The sequence below is a fragment of the Oratosquilla oratoria genome, chromosome 43, assembly GCF_046742065.1.
Source record: "Oratosquilla oratoria isolate Oo_2021 chromosome 43, ASM4674206v1, whole genome shotgun sequence".
NCBI lineage: Eukaryota > Metazoa > Arthropoda > Malacostraca > Stomatopoda > Squillidae > Oratosquilla > Oratosquilla oratoria.
The window spans coordinates 34,549,656-34,574,023 of NC_134819.1; the positions used below are offsets into that span (position 1 = coordinate 34,549,656).

At 38.7% G+C, this 24,368-nt stretch overlaps 1 protein-coding gene across 1 annotated transcript; it reads left to right on the forward strand.

The window, feature by feature from the left end:
• The first annotated feature begins 1,593 nt into the window (after positions 1–1,593).
• Apt1 (Acyl-protein thioesterase 1) lies at positions 1,594–24,216 on the forward strand. The gene is made up of 7 exons (XM_076180113.1): positions 1,594–1,871; positions 4,177–4,208; positions 9,705–9,770; positions 16,319–16,366; positions 16,717–16,963; positions 18,172–18,336; positions 21,821–24,216. Exons 1-7 carry the CDS (start codon positions 1,803–1,805, stop codon positions 21,869–21,871), a joined length of 678 nt encoding a protein of 225 aa, XP_076036228.1. The 5' UTR covers positions 1,594–1,802; the 3' UTR covers positions 21,872–24,216.
• Positions 24,217–24,368: the final 152 nt, after the last annotated feature.

Below are 24,368 nucleotides of genomic sequence, written 5' to 3' on the forward strand. Positions count from 1 at the left end.
TTTGATGAGGCGGCCTTGCTGTGGATGTGCTGTGTCTTGCGACACTGCTTCTGACTCAGGGCAGTAGGCAAGATGTAGGGATGAACCGTCATCCTGGAGGTGCCAATATATGAGAAAGGTAAGAGGGTAGCGTGGCTTGGAGTATGTAGGGGATGGAATGGGTGGGAGTGGTTTTTATCCCTTTGTTTTTTGGCTACCTCCCTTGTAAGGGGGAAAAGTCTTTGCTATATGTAGGTATATATGTATTATTATTATTATTATTATTAATATTATTATTATTATTATTATTATTATTATTATTATTATTATTATTATTATTATTATTATTATTATTATTATTATTATTATTATTATTATTATTATTATTATTATTATTATTATTATTATTATTATTATTATTATTATTATTATTATTATTATTATTATTATTATTATTATTATTATTATTATTATTATTATTATTATTATTAACATTATTATTGTTATGTCCGAGTCCGACCTCGATATACATTGTCAGTGTACTCATTTTCAAATATTTACCTTAACATGAATACAGTCCTCTCGATAGATGTTACACCACCAAAGACATAGGTTTAATATTCCCAACAATTATATGTTGAAGAGTTTTTTACTGGAATAAAATAAATACAATATAATGTCATAATGAGTCGTATTTCGTATCAATCTCATATATATATATATATATATATATATATATATATATATATATATATATATATATATATATATATGTGTGTGTGTGTGTGTGTGTGTGTGTGTGTGTGATATCATACACATACACACATATGACTCTGTGGAAGTCCTTTAAGGACGAAACGTTAGTAATAAAACTCCTACGGTTTTTTGGCGTTTACCTCATCACCCTTCCCACTCATATGTGTATAGGTTTATCTAGTTTTAATATACAGGACTGAAACTATGCTTATAGAGTCCTGACTCTTTATCTCCATTCATCAAATTTTGTTATACGAACGTGCACGCGGATATGTGGGTCTTGGATCACCTCTTGGATCACCTTGGATCACCTTGGATCACCTCGGTCTTGGATCACATGTTGGACACGTAATCAACAGCATTTGACATCCTGAATGAGAGCTCAAATCTCAAATACGGCCCGATCCATGGATAATGATGTGACCTTGCATACATAAAGTTTCTTGCCCACCGGAGTTGGAGTGCCGGCTCACGTTACAGCGATCTTTTCAGCCTTGACGAGATCCAAACACGGATCGCTGAATATGGACCTTGCGCTGAAGTAGCGTCCAACAGCTGCACCACTGCACCGTCGAGAGTGTATCTGTTTGTGTTTGATGTGAGTACACATGTGTACTTGATATGAGTGTGTGTGTGTGACAGAGAAAGAGAGATATCAGTGAATACCATTTTAAAAAAATGCACCTAACTTGAACTTACCAATACATAATATTTTGTTCGGACTTGTGAGATTGACTTAGGTTTATTCGTAAATAATTTCTTGTTCAACATCACATATCAATCATTAATATATTTATAAACATTTTTGTAAAACACCATGATGCCTTTTTTGAATTCTATATCATGAAGTCAAGGGTTCACATATGTATTGTGATTATTTGAATGTGTTGATCTGCTCGAGGCCTGCGCAGTAGCGACAGCTGAGGGATAGAAAACCCTGAAGGATTGGGAAAGTGTAACCAAATAGAAATTTAAGGAGGACAGTTCTGTGGACTGAATGTTGTCTATGTTATAACAGAGGCTAGGAAGTCCATAAGAATTAATAATTGGCAGATTGGAGTCGTTGTATGGGTAGTAATACGTCCAAGATGGCGTCTCCAGTGGTGATCAATGCTACTTCCAAGCATACAGCCACGGTAAGCTCTTTAAGTATATTATATTACGTATATTATAGTATTTGAGAAGGTTCCTACTGAACTTGGGCCTTGCTTGATGTTGTTTTTATAACATTTATTTTTATGGAAATGTATTTAGATGGTACTTATTCATGTCCCACTATCGTTTCCTCTTACTTCGGTGCGTATCAGTTTTATTGGCATTAATATTGATTGAAGTAGTTTTGATAAGTTAGCCTGGTAGTTAAGGTGAGTCTCTTCCTTAAAGGTTTTGCTAGTAATGTACATAAGCATGTTCCTCATCTCTAGGGATCAGGGCTTTGAGTTACCTAACGACTATGTGGCACTATAGCAGACGAGAACAAACACGGTTGCATGATCCGATGGGGTTATGAAAACTCCCATAGACATCGGTACATGTAGTTTCACTTTATACTGATTGTATGTCATTTGGTCGTTTGGCTTTACGAGTATTTGGCATTTGGCATGAATGAAACAGTTCAGGTGTACTGTATTCTTGAAAAATAACAAAAAATTATACTTTGCATTGCACTTGACTGTCAATAAACTGACACTGACTGTTTGGAGTTGATAGACATTCAATTAAGTTCTTGATACATTTAAATTAAGTTTTCAAAGTAGGTGTAGAGTCATGTTATGCAATGGAGACAAGTTAGGCCAATTTAAACAGGGACGAAAATTATATGACTTGTAATATTTCATTGCTAATAACAACCACATCTGTACTTGGGAAATGTATCACACTGAAGAGGTGGTGAAAGAGAGATTTAAGTAGAAAAAAGGGATATTAGAAGTTATATTTTTTAGTTTGGTTTGTAGTGTATATATATGTGCTATAAACAGATAAACAGGATATGCATTATATTTTCAACATAACAATTTATAACTTTAAAAAGTTCAGATTATTAGCTACTTGTATGTCAGTGATGTCACATACTCCTTTTATATACTGTGCAATTAGTTAACTATGAAAATTGATGTTGGGAACAAAGCAAACGTTAAGGATGTGTCTAGGATATATGCTTTAATACAATAGCTTTATTAATGGAAATTGAGTATATTAGAAACCTGGAAATTTGAAAGTAGGTATGTGCCATACTACCTTATAATGCCCAAATTTTTGTCATGATTCATAATTCTTCTTATGACCAACAATGGGCACTTGTGGTCCAGTGAAACTGATGTTGGGTAGACTCTTCTCCCCAGCACTCGTCCTCAAATTGTATCATCGCCTATGCCTCCATTTGGAGATGCAGCCATAAGAGGATGATACTATCACCTTTTCAGCACTTTATTTTTTCTCTGCCTTTTCAAAGTTTGTAGATGTATTTTATTTTCTTTACAACAAATCATAGAATCTGAATCAAGATTGATTTGTGTGGTGTAACCCTCAATATTGTGAGACAGCTTAAAAGAATATAGGTTAGCTCATGTAAATATGTACAGTGTACTCTGATTGTTAGTTATATTAATTATTTGTATTTATTGATTAGCTTTTGTATTTCTATTTTTAACACTTTGCCTCTCTCACTATGTACTCTAATGGTGATTTTATTCAGCTGTGGGAAGTATCCTGTGTAGGGTTAAGAAGTTAACTTTGTACTGCGGAAAGTGAGATTAATTTTATTTTGACTTATCAGGTACTGTAGTTATTTGCATCAGACTTAGAATCAGAATGGTCTTGTGAGTAATAAATTGCATTAAGTTATTTTTAGTTTATTTACAAATTTTTAAGATTCCTGTTGTAATCTGAACTCAATATGTTACAAAATATGACTTTGGTGTGTGTGGATTTTAAGACGAGGGAAACACTACCCAGGCCATAGAGATTGAGAGAATGAATGAATTGTGTTTGCTTGGGTCCAAGATATCTTACCAGCTTTGATTGATCTTTACCTCACTTTTTTCACACAAGGAAAGCTGACATTCAGCAACTGCTTCCTCTACTTCATATCATCCAGTGACATAAAAAAACCCACACTACTGACAAATACAATTGACAGGAAATCTCATGGTCTGGAATGAGAAGTATGAAATTATGGGTGGGGAAATAAAGAAATGCAGCTTTCCGAGTAGATACATGTGTAGCTATATAGACTAGACCTTGAACCAGTTCAGGAGCTAATATTGTCAAGGGAGAATCCATAAGCTATTTCATAGCTAGGGATGATAGTTGGAGAAAGATGCAGGCTCCCACAGGTGAAAACTGCATATCATAGGTGAATTTCAGATGTATGAAGTAGTCTTGTAAATAGTCTTACTCAGAAAAGCAAATTATGTAATCTTATAATTTTTTTATTTCCAGGTGATCTTTCTACATGGCCTTGGTGACACTGGGTGAGTTCAATACCTTTTCTCCCATACCAGAATTATCTCTTCTTTCCTTTCTCTTCAAGATATCCACCTCTCTCTTTATCTGTCTTGCCCTCTGTCATATATTCTTCAGTTAGTCACTTGATCTATTGTCCATAGTTTCTCTTGCAGGAGGCTCATGGCTACTAGGTAACTGGCAGGAGGCAATGGAGTGGCCTCTAAGTCACTTATGGAAGAAACATTGTTGTTTGGGTGTGGCTAGAATAGGGTTTTGTAAAATGAGGCTCGGTGTCTTGTGTGCGGTAACTGCATCTGGGTCAATTTGCTTCTGTGGCCAGTGTTACTTTTTCCTGAGGGTTATGAGTGTCTTCTGACACCAATGTATAGGAGGAGCTAAATTGTGGAGGTGGGATCTTATATAAGACTGCTTCAGAGATCATGGGTGTTAGCAGACACTATTATTACCTGCCAGAGCTCCACTAAGGCATTGGAATATTCAGTTTTGCTGTCATTTCATACATAAAAAATATGTATCATAATAATAATGACAACTGACAGTATAGGGCTAATGAACTTGTCTTTGACATAGTAAAACAGGGTAGTCCTTTGCTCAAGAATAATTACAAATACTGTTGTAAAGTGAAACACAAGTTATATTTTTGGCCATTTCTAGAATAACCTGGTATGCATGAAAAGATTTTTGGTTATAAAAATAGAAAATATAATACATACAAATATATTATGCTTATAATGTGACATACATAAAATATTTACCAGTCTATCTCGGTATTGAAAGGGAGATAGCCAGCCAAGGCATTCACCCATCCATCACCCATTTGTTTTCCTTTGATCTTATTCTTTTTTGGATGAAGGGTCATCCCAGTGCACTGCCTTCTGTCTGGGTGAGAAGCAGTGCAATGGAAAGAACGAGTGAGGAAAGGCTAGCAAAAAGAATAGAAGCCAGAAGGGGATACAGTGAATTTGGAGGAGAATAATGAGATAGATTGGGTGAAGAGGCTCTTGAGTAAAAAGGGAATATTTATTGAGCAGGGAAGGGAGAAGTCAAGAGGTAAGTGTTAATGGATGATAAGTTGACACAGCCTAAAGGGATTACTCTTTGTCTACTCTCTTTTCATACGAGGAGACATGATGGATGATTGCTAAGTAAATGAAGTGGTGAAGCACTGCTGTAGATGTGCTGCAGCTTGGTGCATTGCTGTTTAAAAGTTAAAGCAAAATAACTCATAAAATGTTAAATTGGAAATGAAAAATATAATTTGCTGATGCTAGAGTTACTATCTGTACAGTTGACATATGTACAAGTTGCCATGCACTTGAATTTTCTTATTAACATTTTCATAAATTTCCAAAGTATTTTGCTTGTTTTATAAAGAGTAAGAGTTGTTAATATCCACAAAAGAGCAAATTGTTTTGAAACCCCCCACCTCCAGGTGGAGTTGGGACACCAGGAAGCCAACATATGGTTTCTGAAACAGGTCCAAAAACTAGTTCTTCCTATAAACAAAAGTCTTGCTAAGCCAGTTTTTTTTTGTGTCATTGGACATACCTAACCTACTGAGTGGGTGGGTAACTTGTTAGTGTAGGTCATGGACTTGGTCATGGATATCCTGCTGCAAAGATGCACGTTTGTTGCCCATATATTTAGATTTTAGAAAAGTCTTTGACAGGACAATGCAAGAGATTTCTGTAGAAAATGGAAAATGAAGGTGGCATCAGTGGTATTCTTCAACAAGATATTGATGCGAAAAGGCAGATGAAACTAATGTCAGAGGATCTGTCTTTATGTTGCCTATGTCTCTCTTGGAGGAGACCCATTGACTTTAGGAAACTGGTCACAGCCACATGTTTACCCCATAAATTGCTATGAAGAGATTGTCACTGTGTTGATCTATGTGGTTAGTGGGTGTAGGACAGTGTTAAGTGCTATGTGTTTCGTTTGATGGTTGTATACAGTTTTATGTTGATACTGTTATAGTGCAAGATGGTGAGTTAAATGTAGGCATGCTACAGGAGTTTTAATTTATTTTGGGAGTGATTTCTCAGCAGGGTTAAGGATGAGGGTTTGAGTTGTGGGTTTTAGGGCCACACATAAGGTGGATGTTGGAGGTTTCAATATCGTCAGGATTCTCTTGGTTTGATTGGGTGAAACTTGGGGGTTTGTTCTATGGATTGTAGTTCTTTTGCGCATGTAACTTCAGGTTATTCTGGACTGCAATTGTCTTTAGGCTACTCTAAAATTCATATGTTCTGAGTCTGAGGCAGAGTTATTCTTTTTCAAATTGGTACAGTATGCAGTCTGATGAAGGTGGAGTGTGATCTTGGTTGCAGTTTGCTCATTTAACTAGGTTCAAGTATGGAGAACCATGTGCAAGTTCTGAGAAGTGTCCACATGTGCTTTCTGAATAGTGACATTATTCTCTAGTGTGTCCAAAATGCTGGTAATTGATACAGTAGTGTGGGCATGGCGAGTACTTTGTCATATACAGAACTCCCTCATCAGTGACAGGTACCTTATACCTTACATATCCATTGCTACCCAAAACTGTTTTTACTGATTTTTGTTTGGAAGGTATCAGCTGATTTCACTGGTTTGCTATTGCTATATTATGCTATGTACCACTTATATATGCAACTTAAGGGTGTTAGGTAACTGAAAAACAAGTTATGCTGTCATTTTGTTGCAGGAGACCCACATTAATGTTATTTGTTTTTATGTATTATTGTTTTTTTTATATGATTTAATGTCACAAATTACCCCATATCAGGAGGCTTGGATGGTGCCCCCTACAGAGGACTTTGTAGCGTGGAATTTAATGAACTATGTCCTTGGTTCAACTTCGCCAGTGGCAGGGTTCAAACTGCCATCCCTCACAGCAAGTAATGATGCCCTGACTCGCTGAGACAGCAAGCTTCCATGTTATTTATACATACATACATATACCAAGGCTTTTTTCCCCTTACAAGGGAGGTAGCCAAAAAGGAAAAGGGATAAAATCATTCCCACCCATTCCATCCCTGAATACACTCCACACCCCTCCACCCTCCCTCTTATCTGAGCACCTCCTGGATGACGGGTCATCCCTGCACCTTGTCCACTGCCCTGGGTCAGAAGCAGTGTCGCAAGACACAGCACATCCACAGCAAGGCCGCTTCATTAAATCAGCGACCCCCCCTCTCCGTCCCCCCATGCATAAAAGGAGAAGATGGGGAGAAATCCCTTCAGGCTGTGTCAAATTTTACTCACCCATACTACCCCACCCCCCATGCCCATGCCACCTCATGCATCACAACATCATCCATATACAACCATTCTCCATTCACCCCTGTCTTCTGTCCTCTCTCGTCCTTCCTCAACAGACATTCCCCTCTTCTCCATAACATTAAAAATGCCTTTATTGAATAAATTAATAGATAAAAATCGAGACTGGTTTGGAGTTTTTTCCCAACATAAAGATAACAGTATGAGGTAACTTGTCAGCATGGTGGTGGGCATGGTATTAGCTATTTGTGCAGTAGTCCACCATATGCCTTATCAGTTTTTCTACTGTAGATCAATTCACTTTGACAGTTACACCAACATTTCTTAAAATGAAGATCTTTCACAAATGTGTGATGTTTGTGATATAAATTTTCTTTGGCTATGTACGTAATATAAGCACTCTTCACTTTGTCACCCAAAGGATTCCTGGTATAATTCCCTCTAGTGCACGTGTGCAGTGCTGTCTTTAAGTTTTTCAGCCAATCAGCTTAATTTATCTTTGGGACTCGCCTCACACTGCACATCCAAATTCATTTCAACCATGGCTATCTTATGCGCTGGTTATCCTCTGATTTGTGCCAAGATTTTTTACCAAGTTTTATAACTAGGTATGGTTTCCTTTTCAAGTTAGGTTGCCAAGGGTAATGTACTCACTCAAGGTTGTCAAAAATCAATATTATATAGTTTTATTTATATGATTTTGGTTTTGTTTACCCATCATCCATAAGGAGCTAAGATGAGAGGGAGGAATGGGGGTGGAAATAGTGGGAGTGGGTATTTGCCTTTTGATCTTCACTACCTTCCTTATAAGGGGGGAAAAGTCATTGGTATATAGATAGATAGTTTTGTTTATATAAAGATTCACTCATTTTCCTGCTAATTATGGAGGAGTATTTTGGAATCACATGAATCAATGAAAAATTTGTATTGAAACCCTTGATTAGTTGGGGGAGGGTAGGATAGGGAATTGGATCTCCATGGGAATTTTGCAGGGTCTGCTACACTTAAACATTCCCTTTCACTTCTATTTCTCATTATTCATGGTGGTTATGTACTTTTTTTTTTCCCTTCAATTGTCAAACCAATTCTTTCTGAGTCAAAACTGTTTTTAATATATAATCCCTGTTCTCACTACTTGGCCTGTCAACCATCATCACCATCATTTCTCTCACTATCACAATTTTCTAAGGATAGATGGAAGCAGTTTGTGGTGGTGGAGTTTGAAAAAGAGGAAAATGAATGTAGATGTGACCAAAAGGTGATTAGAGGTACAACCAGATGATGATGGGTTGGAGGCGAGTTTAATGCATGAAAGCCTGGAGAAAATAGAATACTAAGTATTTGGGGACACAGATGGCAATAAATAGAGTTGGAGATGAATAATAGAGTAAGGAGGCAAGTAAATGTGGAGAGGAATGAAAATGTTTATGGAAAATTATCTTTGGATGAATGCAAAGAGACGGTTGTTTGAAGTAGTACTAGTGCCCACAGTACAGTTTGGTTCAGAGACTTCTTAATATGAAGAAGGCTGAAAGGAAAAGCCTAAACGTGTTTGAGATGAAGTGTTAGTGTTGGGATGGATGAGGTTAGAAATGTGGAAGTGAGGTAGTGATAGGTTGTAAAGACCATTTTTGATAGGGTAGATCATAGTATGCTGAGATGGTTTGGGCATATGGAAAGAGCGAGTGGTGAAAGACTTATAAGAGTAGTGTGGTAGGTAGAAGTGGATGGCATGAACTTGAAGGCTGAGGTGGATGGATAGGGATGAAGGGGGAATGGATACAAGAGTAATGTCTGACAAGCAAGATTGAGAAAATATACAAAACGTGCAATTAATTGGAGAATGGTTGTAAATATATAAAGATATTATATGGCCTGGAGGGATGCATTTGTCTACTCATTAAATTGTTTCAAGTGAACTAGATGGTTTGCCATATGACGAAGTGATAAGGTTAAAAGCTTAGGGTGTAAGACTTTGCTGTGGAAGTGTTGTGTTGCTACGTTGACTTTGATGAAAGTGGTGGTGAGGAGTTGATCTCTCATCTATGAGGTGTAAAGATGAGGGGAATGACAAATGGCCACCCCACTTACAAAGGGGGGGGAAGGATTTTTTGGTATGCATATATTTAATTTAATTTCTTAAGATTCTTAAGATTCATTCTAAAACTTCAATTGTCACTTTCTTTTTTCTTGCTTTTAAATTTATTGAAATTAAATTGATTGATTTTTCTATGTTTCAGACATGGCTGGGCAAGTCCTATGGCAGCTATTCGCGCACCTCACATCAAAGTTGTATGTCCCACTGCGTGAGTATTGTAATAGACACTTTGCATGAACAGTCTTCTAAAGCATTGTATATGTAATTCTCTCTTTTTCTGTCTTCCTATTTTCCTTTTTCTTTCTCATTTTTTCTTTTTCCTTTTGCTCTTTGTTTTTCCTTTCTCTCTCTCTCTCTCTCTCTCTCTCTCTCTCTCTCTCTCTCTCTCTCTCTCTCTCTCTCTCTCTCTCTCTCTCTCTCTCTCTCTCTCTCTCTCTCTCTCTCTCTCTCTCTCTCTCTCTCTCTCTCTCTCTCTCTCTCTCTCTCTCTCTCTCTCTCTCTCTCTCTCTCTCTCTCTCTCTCTCTCTCTCTCTCTCTCACTCTCTCTCTCTCTCTCTCTCTCTCTCTCTCTCTCTCTCTCTCTCCCCCCTCCTGTATATCTCCTGTCTCCCTCTCTCTCTCCTGTCTCTCTCTCTCTCTCCTGTCTCCCTGTCTCCCTCTCACCTTTCTCCCTCTCACCTCTCTCTCTCTCTCTCTCTCTCTCTCTCTCTCTCTCTCTCTCTCTCTCTCTCTCTCTCTCTCTCTCTCTCTCTCTCTCTCTCTCTCTCTCTCTCTCTCTCTCCCCCCCCTCTCCTCTCTCTCTCTCCACCTCTCCTGTCTCTCTCTCCCCCTCTCCTGTCTCTATCTCTCTCTCCTGTCTCTCTCTCTCTCTCCTGTCTCTCTCTCCTGTCTCTCTCTCCTGTCTCTCTCTCCTGTCTCTCCCTCTCTCCTGTCTCTCCCTCTCTCCTGTCTCTCCCTCTCTCCTGTCTCTCCCTCTCTCCTGTCTCTCCCTCTCTCCTGTCTCTCTCTCTCTCCTGTCTCTCTCTCTCTCCTGTCTCTCTCTCTCCTGTCTCTCTCTCTCCTGTCTCTCTCTCTCTCTCCTGTCTCTCTCTCTCTCTCCTGTCTCTCTCTCTCTCCTGTCTCTCTCTCTCCTGTCTCTCTCTCTCTCTCCTGTCTCTCTCTCTCCTGTCTCTCTCTCTCTCCTGTCACACTCCCTCTCTCTCCTGTCACACTCCCTCTCTCCTGTCTCTCTCTCTCCTGTCTCTCTCCTGTCTCTCTCCTGTCTCTCTCCTGTCTCTCTCCTGTCTCTCTCTCTCCCTCTCTCTCTCCCTCTCTCTCTCCCTCTCTCTCTCTCTCTCTCTCTCTCTCTCTCCTGTCTCTCTCTCCTGTCTCTCTCTCTCTCCTGTCTCTCTCTCTCCTGTCTCTCTCTCCTGTCTCTCTCTCTCTCTCCTGTCTCTCTCTCTCTCCTGTCTCTCTCTCTCTCTCTCCTGTCTCTCTCTCTCTCTCTCTCCTGTCTCTCTCTCTCTCTCCTGTCTCTCTCTCTCCTGTCTCTCTCTCTCTCTCCTGTCTCTCTCTCTCTCTCCTGTCTCTCTCTCTCTCTCCTGTCTCTCTCTCTCTCTCCTGTCTCTCTCTCTCTCTCTCTCCTGTCTCTCTCTCTCTCTCTCCTGTCTCTCTCTCTCTCTCTCCTGTCTCTCTCTCTCTCTCCTGTCTCTCTCTCTCTCCTGTCTCTCTCTCTCTCTCTCCTGTCTCTCTCTCTCTCTCCTGTCTCTCTCTCTCTCCTGTCTCTCTCTCCTGTCTCTCTCTCTCTCTCTCCTGTCTCTCTCTCTCTCCTGTCTCTCTCTCTCTCTCTCTCCTCTCTCTCTCTCTCTCTCTCTCTCTCTCTCTCTCTCTCTCTCTCTCTCTCTCTCTCTCTCTCTCTCTCTCTCTCTCTCTCTCTCTCTCTCTCCTGTCTCTCTCCTGTCTCTCTCCTGTCTCTCTCTCTCCTGTCTCTCTCTCTCTCCTGTCTCTCTCTCTCCTGTCTCTCTCTCTCCTGTCTCTCTCTCTCCTCTCTCTCTCTCTCCTGTCTCTCTCTCTCTCTCTCTCTCTCTCTCTCTCTCTCTCTCTCTCTCTCTCTCTCACACACACACACGCACACACACACACTTCAACGAATGGACGGCTTAGAAGACGTTCTGAAGAAAAGTGAAGTCTGTGGATCCCAACGCAAAGAGAAGTGCCTAGTGTTTTTGCAGGGTGGGGGGGAAATTGCTCGTGGAGTAGTGGGAACGTAGGGAAAGAGGAAAAGGGGAGGGATTACTGAGGGAAATGGAAGGAAATGAGGAGGGAGTAGACTTTGACCAGCCAGACAAGCGGAAGGTAAACAAAAGACTTAGCGAGGATCAAATGTCTAATAAAAATGTAAAGATTAGAAGTATAGAGAGGAGCAATACAGAAGAAAGTGACGAGAATATGTTCCAGGGATTTAAAGAGGGTGGGGGGGACACACCCCCCCCCCCCCCCCCCCCCCCCCGACTGATAAGACTAGAGGAGAGAGTTGATAAGGTGATCGAGGACTTGGAGCGTAAGTTAGGTAACGTAGACTCCATTTTTCAAAGAATTGAAAGGTTGGAACAACTAGAGAAGGCTAACAGAAACTTAACTGAAGAAATAGAGGACCTAAAAAGACAGTTAGGAAATGTAAAGGAGGAGAATGAGAAATTGAAGAAGAATAGTAATGAAAACAGAGAGAAACTAGCTACAGAAGCTAAAAATTGGAGAATAACTCAAGAAGGGAATAAGGTTTCATTCACTGACATAGTCAAACAGCAATTGAAAGAACATAATGAAGACTCAGTTATTAAAGTGATGAGACAGAAGGAGAATATAGTAAGAGAATTAGCTGACAAAAAGAAATGTATAATTATATTAGGAATGGAAGAGAAACATAACCCAGATAGAACTGCAAGAATCAAGGAGGAAAATGAAAGAGTAAGCAGTTTATTAAAATTAGTCCAGGAAGATGAACCAGAAATTATAAAGGAAATTGAGGAAAAATTCAGACTCGGAAAATATAGTACAGATAAGACCAGACCAATTAAGATTAAATTCAGGTCACAAACAACAGCAGAGAAAATTCTATCCAAGACAGGGAAACTAGCAACAAATGATCAATATAAAAAGGTATGGATAAAAAGAGAAATGAATAAGGAGGAAAGAGAGGCAGAAAAGCAGAAAAGAATTGAAGCTAAGGCAAAAAACGAGGAAAGAACGGAGTCAGAGAAAGAGAGATTCTATTGGAGAGTAGTGAACATGAAAATGAAGCAGTTCGACATACTAAAGAAAAACATAAGGGAAACAGAGAATACAATGGAAGTGGCAGAAAACTAAGAGTGTCTTACACAAATATAGATGGATTGATAACAGGATTGAATGAACTGAATGATTATTTGAAAGAAAAAGAACCGGACATAATGGGAATTGTAGAAACAAAATTAAAAGGCCCACTACCACCCAACAGTGTAGGACATGATACATACAATTATTGGATTAGAAACAGAGAGAAAAAACAAGGGGGTGGAGTTATGTTCCTGACTAAGAAGGATATAAACGTGAAAGGTGTCATATATGGAAAGAATACAGTAGAGATGATTATGATAGAAGTGGAAGACCGAGATAAGAAGAGCAGAAAATTTGTGATCAATTATGTGCCTCCGAAAACAGCCTCATGGGAGGAGAGTGAACATAAAAGTATGTTAGAGGACACAAAGATAGCATTAACTAAAATAATGGAAGACGGAGGAAGAATAGTTATGATGGGCGACTTTAATTGCAAAGAAATCTGCTGGGAAGAAATGACAGTAAAGAGTGGTGATGACTCATGGGGAAATGCTCTACTTGAGATGATTACTGACCATTCAATGACACAATGGATACAAGAGAACACTAGGTATAGAAATGAAGAAGAACCATCGAGGCTAGACTTAATAATTACATCTGAACCTAGAATAGTGGACAAGATTGAATATAAAACACCAATAGGTAAAAGTGACCACATATTGATTGAACTGGAACTTAATGAAGAAAAATATATGACAAGAAATGAACAATATAGAAAAGGAAGAATGATGTATGAAAAAACAAACTTTGATAAAATAAGAGAATTCTTCCAACAAGAAAACTGGGAAGAAATATACAAAGAAGAAACAACAGTGGAAGAGAAATGGAATATTTTGACAAAAATTTACAAAAAAGGAGTGGAAAAGTATGTCCCAAGACAAAAACAAGAAAAAGAATATGTAAAATGCTGGTACAACAAAAGTTGTAGGGAGTTAAAGGACAAAAGAGACAAAGCCTGGAACAGATGGAAAAAAGACAGAAGACCTGAAAAATGGAAAATATATACTGGTTATAGAAATGAATATGTACAAAAGTGCAGAGAGGAAAAAAGAAAATATGAAAAAGATGTTATAGAAAAGTGTAAAGATCAACCAAAACTATTCTACAGATTTGTAAACAATAAACTGAAAAACAAACAAGACTTAGAGAAATTAAGACAAGGAGGAGTTGAATACACTGAGGAAATGGAAATGGCAGAAATTATGAACAAACATTTTAAATCAGTGTTTACAAGGGAAAATATACAACCTGAAGAGATTGAGTGGAAGGAAAAAGTCCCCCCTATGGAAGAAATAGAAGTAACAAAGAATGAAATATTGACACACTTGGGTAATTTTGATGTCAGAAAATCGCATGGGCCAGATGAAATAGCAAACTGGATTCTGAAAGAATGCAGGAATGAACTGGCAGACAAAATACATAGCATAATAAGCAGTTCCTTAAAAGAAGGAAAAGTTCCAGAAGATTGGAAAAAAGCAAATATAGTACCTATATATAAAGGAGGAAATAAAGAAGAACCTACCAACTATAGACCAGTCTCACTAACAAGTACAATAGCAAAAATATGTGAAAGAATTATCAAAAGTAGATGGGTAAAATACTTGGAAAAAAACAACGTACTAAATCCAAGGCAATTTGGATTCAGACAAGGACGATCATGCGTCACCAATTTAATATGTTTCTATTCAAGGCTAATAGATATAATACAAGAAAGAGATGGATGGGCTGATTGTGCATTTCTAGACCTAAAAAAAGCTTTTGACAAAGTACCACATAAGAAGTTGCTTAAGAAATTAGAATATGAAGGAGGAATACAAGGTAAATTGCTAAATTGGATGGAAGACTTTTTGCAAGAAAGAAAAATGAGAGTAGTGATAAGAGATCAGCACTCAAAATGGAATGAAGTAATAAGCGGTGTCCCGCAGGGAACAGTTCTGGCCCCAATAATGTTTGCTATATATATTAATGATATGGATGAAGGAATTGAAAGCTATATGAGCTTCTTTGCAGATGATGCAAAATTACTGAAAAGAGTGAAAACTGAAGAAGATTGTGAATCACTACAGAGAGATCTAAATAAAGTACAAGAATGGAGTAGGAAGTGGGAGATGGAGTTCAATACAAAAAAGTGTAGTATAATGGAATTTGGAAAAAGCAAAAACAGAATAACAGGATCATATAATTTGGGAAAAGAAGGAATAAAAAAAGTAGAAAATGAGAAGGACCTGGGAGTCATTGTTATGAATAATATGTCACCTGAGAAACATATAAATAAGATTTTTGGAGAAACTTATAATTTAATAAGAACAATCAAAGTGGCATTTACATACCTGGATGAAGAAATGGTGAGGAAAATCCTAATCACCCTGATAAGACCAAGATTGGAATATGCAGCAACGATATGGTCACCAAGTACAAAAAAATGTATAAAAAAACTTGAAAGAATACAAAGAGCAATTACAAAACTGGCACCAACACTCTCAAAACTATCATATGAAGAGAGACTACAAAAACTTAAACTACAGACACTAGAGCAAAGAAGAGAGAGAGGAGATTTGATAGCTATTTACAGAATCATGAAAGGCATAGAAATTACTGATAGAGAGAATCTGATAAAATGGGATGACAGAAATACAAGAGGACACGGAAAGAAAATAAAAAAAGACAGCTATAGAAGAGATTTTAAAAAGAACAGCTTTCCTCACAGAGCAATAGACAGTTGGAACAAGTTAGATGAGAAAGTGGTGTGTGCAAAAACAATACATGAATTTAAAAATAGTTTAGATAAAATGAGATATGAAGACGGGACCCCACGAGCATAGCTCCCCTTCCCGTAAAATACAACTAGGTAAATACAACTAGGTAAATACACACACACACACACCATTTTTTATATAGGTGATACTTTAGGAATTCATTGCCATTACTATGCACCAAGTTTTGGCAGAGGGAACACTATTTGAACACAGCCTCTATTGATTGTACAATGTTTTGCTTTTTGAAAAAGCTCCAATGCACAAAGTGTTGTACAACCAATAAAAGTTTCATCCTTAGATGGTGTTTTCTCTTTCAAAATTGTTAGTAGTGACCATCTTTGAACATATACACCAGGCACTTTTTTTTTTTTTCTTCTCCTACTGTCTTTCAATTAATTCTACTTCTGTTACTTCTATGACAACACCTGTTCAGTACAATGCTCTCCGTCCCTCCATTCCTCCATTAGGTCAGAAGTAAATCATGATGAGTTGGTCAATAGTTAAACAAATAATTGTAGTAATTTGTGTGTTCTTGTTTAATTTTAAAGTATCACAACCTCTAGTTAGTTTTTGAAACTTTTGGTTTTAATGAATTTTACATGTTTTAATGTGGTGTGTATGTTAAATGTGGTATTCTTTCTTGCAGACCGGAGATGCCAGTAACCCTGAATGCTGGCTTCAAGATGAATTCATGGTAAGTATCAGAAGTATATTTTAGTTGATAAGGTGTATATACCTAGTTGTGTTTACTAAATTGTAGTACAGACATATACCATGGGCTTTTCCCCCTTACCAGAGAGGTAGCCAAAATCAGAAGGCATAATTCCACTCCCATTCCACTTCATGTCCACCCATTTGATCTGTATCTCAGCTTATCTTTCTCTGAGAGTGGGTCTAAATTTTATTTTACTCGTGCTACATCTACGTCATTTAATACATGTGTTATACATAATAAAGTTTGATATGTAGCTACAAATTGATGGTGAAAGAAATGGGTTGAAGGATTCTATCCAATGTTGATACACGTAATAATTATTTTTCCAGGTTTGATCTCATGTCGTTAGATGTAGATGGTAATGAGGACACTCAAGGTATTAAGAAAGCTTGTGAAAATGTTCATCATCTGATTGAAGAGGAGGTGAAGGCTGGTATTCCTCATGAACGTATTCTTCTCGGAGGTTTTAGCCAAGGTGGAGCTTTAGCTCTTTATTCTTCATTCAGGCACACTAAAAGCTTAGCTGGAGTTGTAGCCCTGTCATGCTGGCTGCCATTGAGATGTGACTTCCCACAGGTAATTATTTATTGACCACAGTTGTGTCCATCACAATGGCCATTCCAAATTAATTTATTTTTCAACATTATCAACATTACATCACCCTGTGTGATACCATTGTTATATAACTTCACTTGAAATATGAAATTTCAAGGCATCTGTTTCTTAATATGATAAGACCTTTAGTATTGTTGCTTATGCACAAATTTTGTCACGGTTAATGGTTATTGGTTTTATAAAGATTAGTAGAGCCTGGGCTAAATGGGGTTGCTCTATAGCTAATAAAATTGTTTTATGGATGTATAGAATATGAGTAAATTTGATGAAGGTGGTTACAAGTATTTTATGTTATTATTGAGGCATATGTGCAAGTTGGGAATGGAGAGTGAATGAATGATTGAAAGTAAATGTAGGGTTTATCAGGGTTGTGTGATGCAAATATTGTTGTACAAGGTATATTTAGATGGGGTAGTAAGGAATTTAAGGATGTCGGAAAGGAGAAATTTAAATGTGCTTAAGAAGCATGGTGGATGTTTTGAGGATGAATAGAGTGAGAAATGAGGAGGAGACCAGGGTTGTTCAAGGAACTGGCAGATAGGGGTGATGAAAGAACACTGAGGTGGTCTGGGCATATGGAAAGAATGAGTTAGAAAAGAGCAACAAGAGAGTGGAAGGCAGAGGTGAATGGGGTGAACTTGAAGGGAAAACCAAGAATGAGATAGATGGAGTGAAGGAAGCTTTGAGTAGAAGGTGACAAGAAGGGGGGGTTGCTATGTAAATGAAACTGCTATCCCTGCTGTGGATGTGTTGTGTCTTCCTGCACTGCTGTCCCCCAACCAGACAGTTGATGGGGCACAGGGATGACCCTTCATGTACAAGGAGCTAAGATAAAAGGGAAACAAATAGATAACAGATAGGATTGGGTTTGGGTGGATGATTTGGGTGGCTACTTTCCTTATAAATGGGAAGAAGCCTTGTGGTATATAGATAGGAAGGAAAGTAAGAGCAAAAATGTTGAGTGCTAGGCAGAGGTTTGGGGTTGGAGGGATGTGGGAGATGAGACAGTTGTTTGTGAATGACACTGCTTGTATAAACAGGTGGGTAATAGTTTGGAGAAAGATGTATTGTGGAGACTAAGGTGATGGCCAGTTACATAAATTCAAGTAGGAAAAAAAAGTGTTGCTTTAGTAGATTATGATACAGGTTACTTTTGTTTTTATTTTCAGGCTGCAGTTGGCAATACTGGAATGGCAATTTTGCAGTGCCATGGTGACTGTGATCCTATTGTTCCCTACAAGTTTGGCCAAATTACCAGCCAAATTATCAAGAAATTTGCTGGTAATATCGAGTTCAAAACATACAGAGGGATGATGCATTCTTCAAGTGAGGAGGTGAGAAGTAATGCAGATTAACTTTATAGTTTCAGGGAGGTACTCAGTTGCTTCATATCATATTTTATCAGTTCTTTTTATTTAATTTTTTATACCAAAACTGTCTGACAAGGGTAATGTATTTAATTATATATCCATACATATATCAAGGTTGTGAATGGAGAATGGTTGTATATGGATGATATTGTGATGCATGAGGTGGAATGGGCTGAGGGATGGGGGGTGAGGAAGTATGTATGAACAAAATTTGACGCAGCCCGAAGGGATTTCTCCCCGTCTTCTCCTTTTATGCATGGGGGGGACGGAGAGGGGGGTCGCCGATTTAATGAAGTGGCCTTACTGTGGATGTGCTGTGTCTTGCGACACTGCTTCTGACCCAGGGCAGTGGACAAGGTGCAGGGATGACCCGTCATCCAGGAGGTGCTAAGATAAGAGGGAGGGTGGAGGGGTGTGGAGTGTATTCAGGAATGGAATGGGTGGGAATGATTTTATGCCTTTTCCTTTTTGGCTACCTCCCTTGTAAGGGGAAAAAAAGCCTTGGTATATGTATGTATGTACATATATCAAGGGCTTTTTCCCCACTTACAAGGTAGGTAGCCAAAGTTGAGAGGCATAATTCCACTCCCTTCCATTTCATCCCCACTCACTCCACTCATTCACCACTCCTCCATCCCTCCTTTCTTAGCTCCTCCTGGATGATGGGTCATTCCTGCATCTTGCCCATTGCCCTAGGTCAGAAGCAATGTAGCAAGACACAGCACATCCACAGCAAGGCTGCTTGATTTAATTGGTGACCACCTCTCTCTCCCCACCTGCAGAAAAAAAGAAGACTGGGAGAAATCCCTTCGGGCTGAGTCAAAATATCATTCACACATAACCACTCCCTAACCCCTCCATCCCCTACACACTCCCTTCCATGCATCACAGCATCATCCATATACAACTATTCTCCACTCCCCCATATCTTCTGTCTTCTCCTTTCTTTCCTCAACAGACATCCCTCTCTTTCTCAGTGCCCCTTTCACCCTATCCACCCATCTCATCCTCGGTTACCCCCTCCTGTTCACTCCATCCACCTCCTCCTTCCACACTTCTTTTACTAATCTTCACTCATTCTTTCCATGTGTCCAAGTCATCCTAATACTCCTTCATCAACCCTATTTCATAACTTCTTTTCCACCCCTGCTCTCCTCCTCACCTCTTTGTTTCTTACTCTATCCAACCTAGTAACCCCTACCATATTTCTCAGACATGTCAAACACATTTAAATTCTTCCTCTCTTATGTTCCATGTTTCTGCCCCATACAGTGCTGTCGGCACAATCACTCCTTCATTCAATCTCCTTTTAGCATCCATTCCCAAGTGTCTATTTCTCATTACACTTTTTAACCACTTCAGTATGATGATGCCCACATAGGTGTCATGAGACGTGAGTAGGTACATGAGGATGTTGACATCTTGATTATATATATATATATATTTTGTAGTTATACATGAGTTACCCCCAGATTCTGTGAACTGGTTTGATCATGTTTTTTTGTGTTTATTATTACTGAGGGGGGTCACTGATTTAATGAAGCAGCCTTGCTGTGGATGTGCTGTGTCTTGCGATACTGCCTCTGACCCAGGGCAGGACAAGGTACAGGGATGACCCATCATCCAGGAGGTGCTAAGATAGGAGGGAGGGTGGAGGGGAGTGGAGTGTATTTAGGGATGGAATGGGTGGGAATGGTTTTATACCTTTTTCTTTTTTGGCTACCTCCCTTGTAAGGGGGAAAAAGCCTTGGTATATATTACTCAGAGTTAAAAGAGAATGAGTAATACAGCAGTGACTATATTTTATGATGTGAGTAGTATGATGCATCGTACATATGGTAGCCGATGCTGTGTGCGAGAATTTGACTTATACTGAAGTGGTTAAGAGAGGTGGGGTAATGTGAGTAGTATGATGCATCGTACATATGGTAGCCGATGCTGTGTGCGAGAATTTGACTTATACTGAAGTGGTTAAGAGAGGTGGGGTAATCAAGGCATACACCCACCCTTCGTCTAGTTCATGTCCATCCAACACAAATTTGTTGCCCCTCGTATTTTACCTCAATATGAATGAAAGGTCATTACTGCCTCCTGCTCACTGCTTCAACCAGAAGCAATGGAGTAATACACACCAACTCCAGAGAGTAGACGAAGAAAGTCCATAGGGCCATGTATCCAAAGCTTCCTTCACTGTAACCATCCATCTCCTTCAGTCTTTCCCTCAAGTTCACTCTATCTTTGATCAGCCCTGTCTTTTTTTCAACCATGTTCTCCACCTCGCCTTTTCATTTCTCCCGTTGATCCTCAGAACCACCACACTTCTTAACCCCTTCCATACGGTGACGCCTACATAGGCGTCATGAGGAGCAAGTGGGTATGTGAGGATGCCGACGTCAGCGTCTTGATTATATCTATTGTAGTTGTACCTGCGTGACCCCCATATTCTGTAAACTGGCTTCATCATATTTTCTATGGTTATCAAAATTCACAGGTGAAATGATTAATACAGCGGTGACTTTATTTTTTATAATGCGAGTATTATGACGCAACATTGTACGTCTGGCAGCTAATGCTGCCCGCGAGATTTTGGCCTGGAGTGAAGGGGTTAAACACTTAATCTTAAACATTTTTAAACTTGTTTCTGCCTCTCTTAAATTCTAAGTCAGGGAGGAATGAATTGTCATCAGGGGTATGGGCACAAAGAGATTACATGAAAGGGTGACTGCCCATGATTCTTTATAGAACAGACTTTAAATTTAAAGAAGGCAAAAAGGAAGAGCCTAAACATGTTTGCAATAAAATGTTTCAGAAATATGGTGGGGATTATGAAATGAAGTAGAGATCTAGCCGATAGGATGGTTTGGGCTTATGGAAAGACCTGGTGAAATGTGTGGAATGCAGTGGTGAATAGAGTAAATTTGAGGGGTAGACTGATAATGATGTAGATGGATATGATGAAAGGGGGCTTTGGATACAAGAGGAGTGTCTGTTGAGCAGGGAAGGGAGAGACAAGAGATAGTTGGGAGTGGAAAATGGTTGTGAATAGATAGATGATGAAGTGTGAGAGGATTTATTCCTTTCTTCTATCTAATTTCTCGAGTGAGTAAAGGGGGGATTGCATTATGAAATGATGGGGTAAACCAGCTTTGCATGTGAGGCCTTACTGTCAAGGTGCATTGCCTCTGACACGAGCAGTAGGCAAGGGACAGGGCTAACCCCTCATCCACAAGGAGGTATGATGGGAGGGACAGCAAACGGGTTTTTAGATAGTGTATGATGAGTGAAGAGTGGGTATTTACTTAGACGCACACACACACACACACTCTGTAACTGGGAAAAAACATTTTTGGTATATCTTATTATAATGTGGACTTTTAGTTAATGTTGTGGAAACAAGCCCAAAATTCATCTATTTTCCAGTTGCATTGATTTTCTTTTTCATTTTCAGGAAATGAATGACATCAAGGCATTTATTGAGAAATACTTGCCACCAGTGTAATGATCATCAGTTTAAAGATACTTGAAAATTTTGGAATGTTATAAGAATGTTATAAATGATAAAAATGTAAGAGAGTTGATATATTAGAGTATATAAAATACAAATACTGCATCTTGGAAAAGTTCCAAAGAAGTGGATGTAAGAGCAAGAATGAAGAGCTGCGGAAGAAACGGATTGCAAAGACTGTGCTGCTCTTTGGTGTTCATGTGCTCAAGTATGCTGGTACACTGGTATCTCAAAATGCTTGGTGTGGTGCTTCACTGTAATACTGGTGGTACACTGATATCTGAATATACGAGGATATAGTGGTACAATGGGTATGAAAGTATGTTCACCTAAACTCCTGTATCTTGAAATACTTAGGCATGGTAAGGCATTGGCAGGCATGTTGAGTTGATCATGTACTTTGGTATACTTCCATGCACAGTAGTGTTGAGTCTTTGAACGTACCATGCACGTACTATACTGTAGCAGATGAGTCCTAATGGAAAGGCATACTTTCCACAACCCGTATGATGTATGAATCAAGGCTAAGATGCCCAATTTTATATGAATAATGTGTGCACCATTTGAAATACATCACATGCTCATCATTAAAGTAGAGGCAGTATTACAGATTATGTTCTGGGTAAGGATGTTAAAGTTTGAGGAAATTAGTCCTATTTTTTTGCGAGATAATCATAAATCATGTAAAGCTGTACAATCATGCTACTGTTGCAGTTGATATTTTGGCCAACTCATTTCCGTTACAAAGCAAGAATTTTATTTTTTTACGATCTTGGGCTGTAATTCAGTATTTGTTTCATGTGTTGAAAACTTGTGTGTAGCATGACCATGTTATAGTTCAAAACCTACTTCAGACTGTGCAGGCACCCTAATAAGTGTTGTCACTTCTTACAAAACATTTGTTCAGTGTAGGAGTGACAATACTTAATAATGTGACTGCATGTTTCCATTAAATGATAGCTCTATGAACAGGATAAATACAAGTCCGTTGGATTGCCCACATCCTGTTGCTGTAACTTAATTGTATGACCACATGACTGAAATTGGTCACATTGCTGCCATGTCAGAGGATGACATTTGAAGATGTCCGTTAAAGTTCAAGCATGTCAGTATCGACTAGAACAATGTCCAATAGTCAGTGGGATTTGTCTTGATTTGAAATACATCAGACACGTGGATTTGAAGTATTTCAAGCAGGTGTCTTGCATCAGAGGTTAAAGGACAAATGTTTAAAATAAAAAGCATGTTTCCATTATTGTAAACCCTTGATTTGAATTAAAAATTGTGCACTTTTCTCAAGTTTTTGCCCCCTTGGTCTTTATTTTCACTTCAGTAGATAGACAGTATTAATTTGGTAGTCCAAAATATGTTCTTATAACCTGGTGTTTGGTGATCTCAGCTGTATCCTCAATGTACTGCACTGGTGGGAGATAATGTACAGTCAGATACTTAAGTCTGTTTGGCTTCTTTGCATTACTACCACACTGATGATATTTCTTGGTGACCAGTCTAAAATGGTAGATGTGTGCAAATTGTTTCCAGCAGACATTAATTTGAAGCTCTGCTGTCTTAGATTAACCACTAAGGAATTGGAGTAGTGGTAGAAAAGGGAGGGACCAATAGGCTGTAGTAGAGTGCTGGATCTAAATTTCACACAGTGACAAGGCATTGATTTAGTTCATTGAACTTTACCCAAAACCGTCGCTGATATACAAATATCTACCAGTTGTTTGGAATGGGTGTTGTGGACCACAAACTGTTTGCCTCGTCCTTAATGTAACCCATCCTTCCATAGACGGAAGTATTTCCTATTCACACGTAAGAGAAAAATGTAAACAAAGTAATATAATGTTTTCACAGCCTGCATTTTAGATCTGAGCATTCCGTTGACTTTTGGCATAAGAATAGATATGTTATATGGATTAGGCAGACCATGGTTGTCCAATCAGTAGTTAAACTTATCCACTTGGTAGGCCTTGTTTGCTGTCAGCATTGAGTGGTGTTGATTGTATAGTCAACCGTTAAAGTGCACAGTCAGCTGGTCATGACTGTATTGAGCATGTCGATCTTGTCCAGTCTAAATGTACTTTTCACCAAATGTGATAGCTCAGAGATACAAATCTAATTGAATATTTCCCTGGCAGTCCCATAGTAAATTGTCGTGTTGATGAGCATAGTTTGTAGTTCAGTTCAGATGTTAATGGAGGTATAACACAATGTACTGACATGCAATACTGTAGGAGTGTTGAAGTCTTGTGAATTTGAAGGCCTAGAGTTTGAAATAAATACAGGTTTCATATCCCTGCTTGTATAGGAAATATATAAGGGAATGAGGCTTACCAATTTTTTCTTTAGCCCAACATATAGCAATATGAATTTTAACTCCCTCAGGACAGTGATGTACAGAAGAAAAAGAATTGTGGAGAGTGATTTTATTCTGTTAGGGAGGGGGGTGCTCCCCAAGTATACCGGATTGATCCTTTATATATTG

What these genes read in the sequence shown, in the direction of transcription:
- Apt1 (XM_076180113.1), top strand. Translation starts at nt 1,803, where the DNA reads ATGGGTAGTAATACGTCCAAGATGGCGTCTCCAGTGGTGATCAATGCT. An exon ending in TGAGATGTGACTTCCCACAG is followed by an intron (nt 16,964 to 18,171) that starts GTAATTATTTAT and finishes TTTTATTTTCAG; the next exon opens with GCTGCAGTTGGCAATACTGG. An exon ending in TGCATTCTTCAAGTGAGGAG is followed by an intron (nt 18,337 to 21,820) that starts GTGAGAAGTAAT and finishes TTTCATTTTCAG; the next exon opens with GAAATGAATGACATCAAGGC.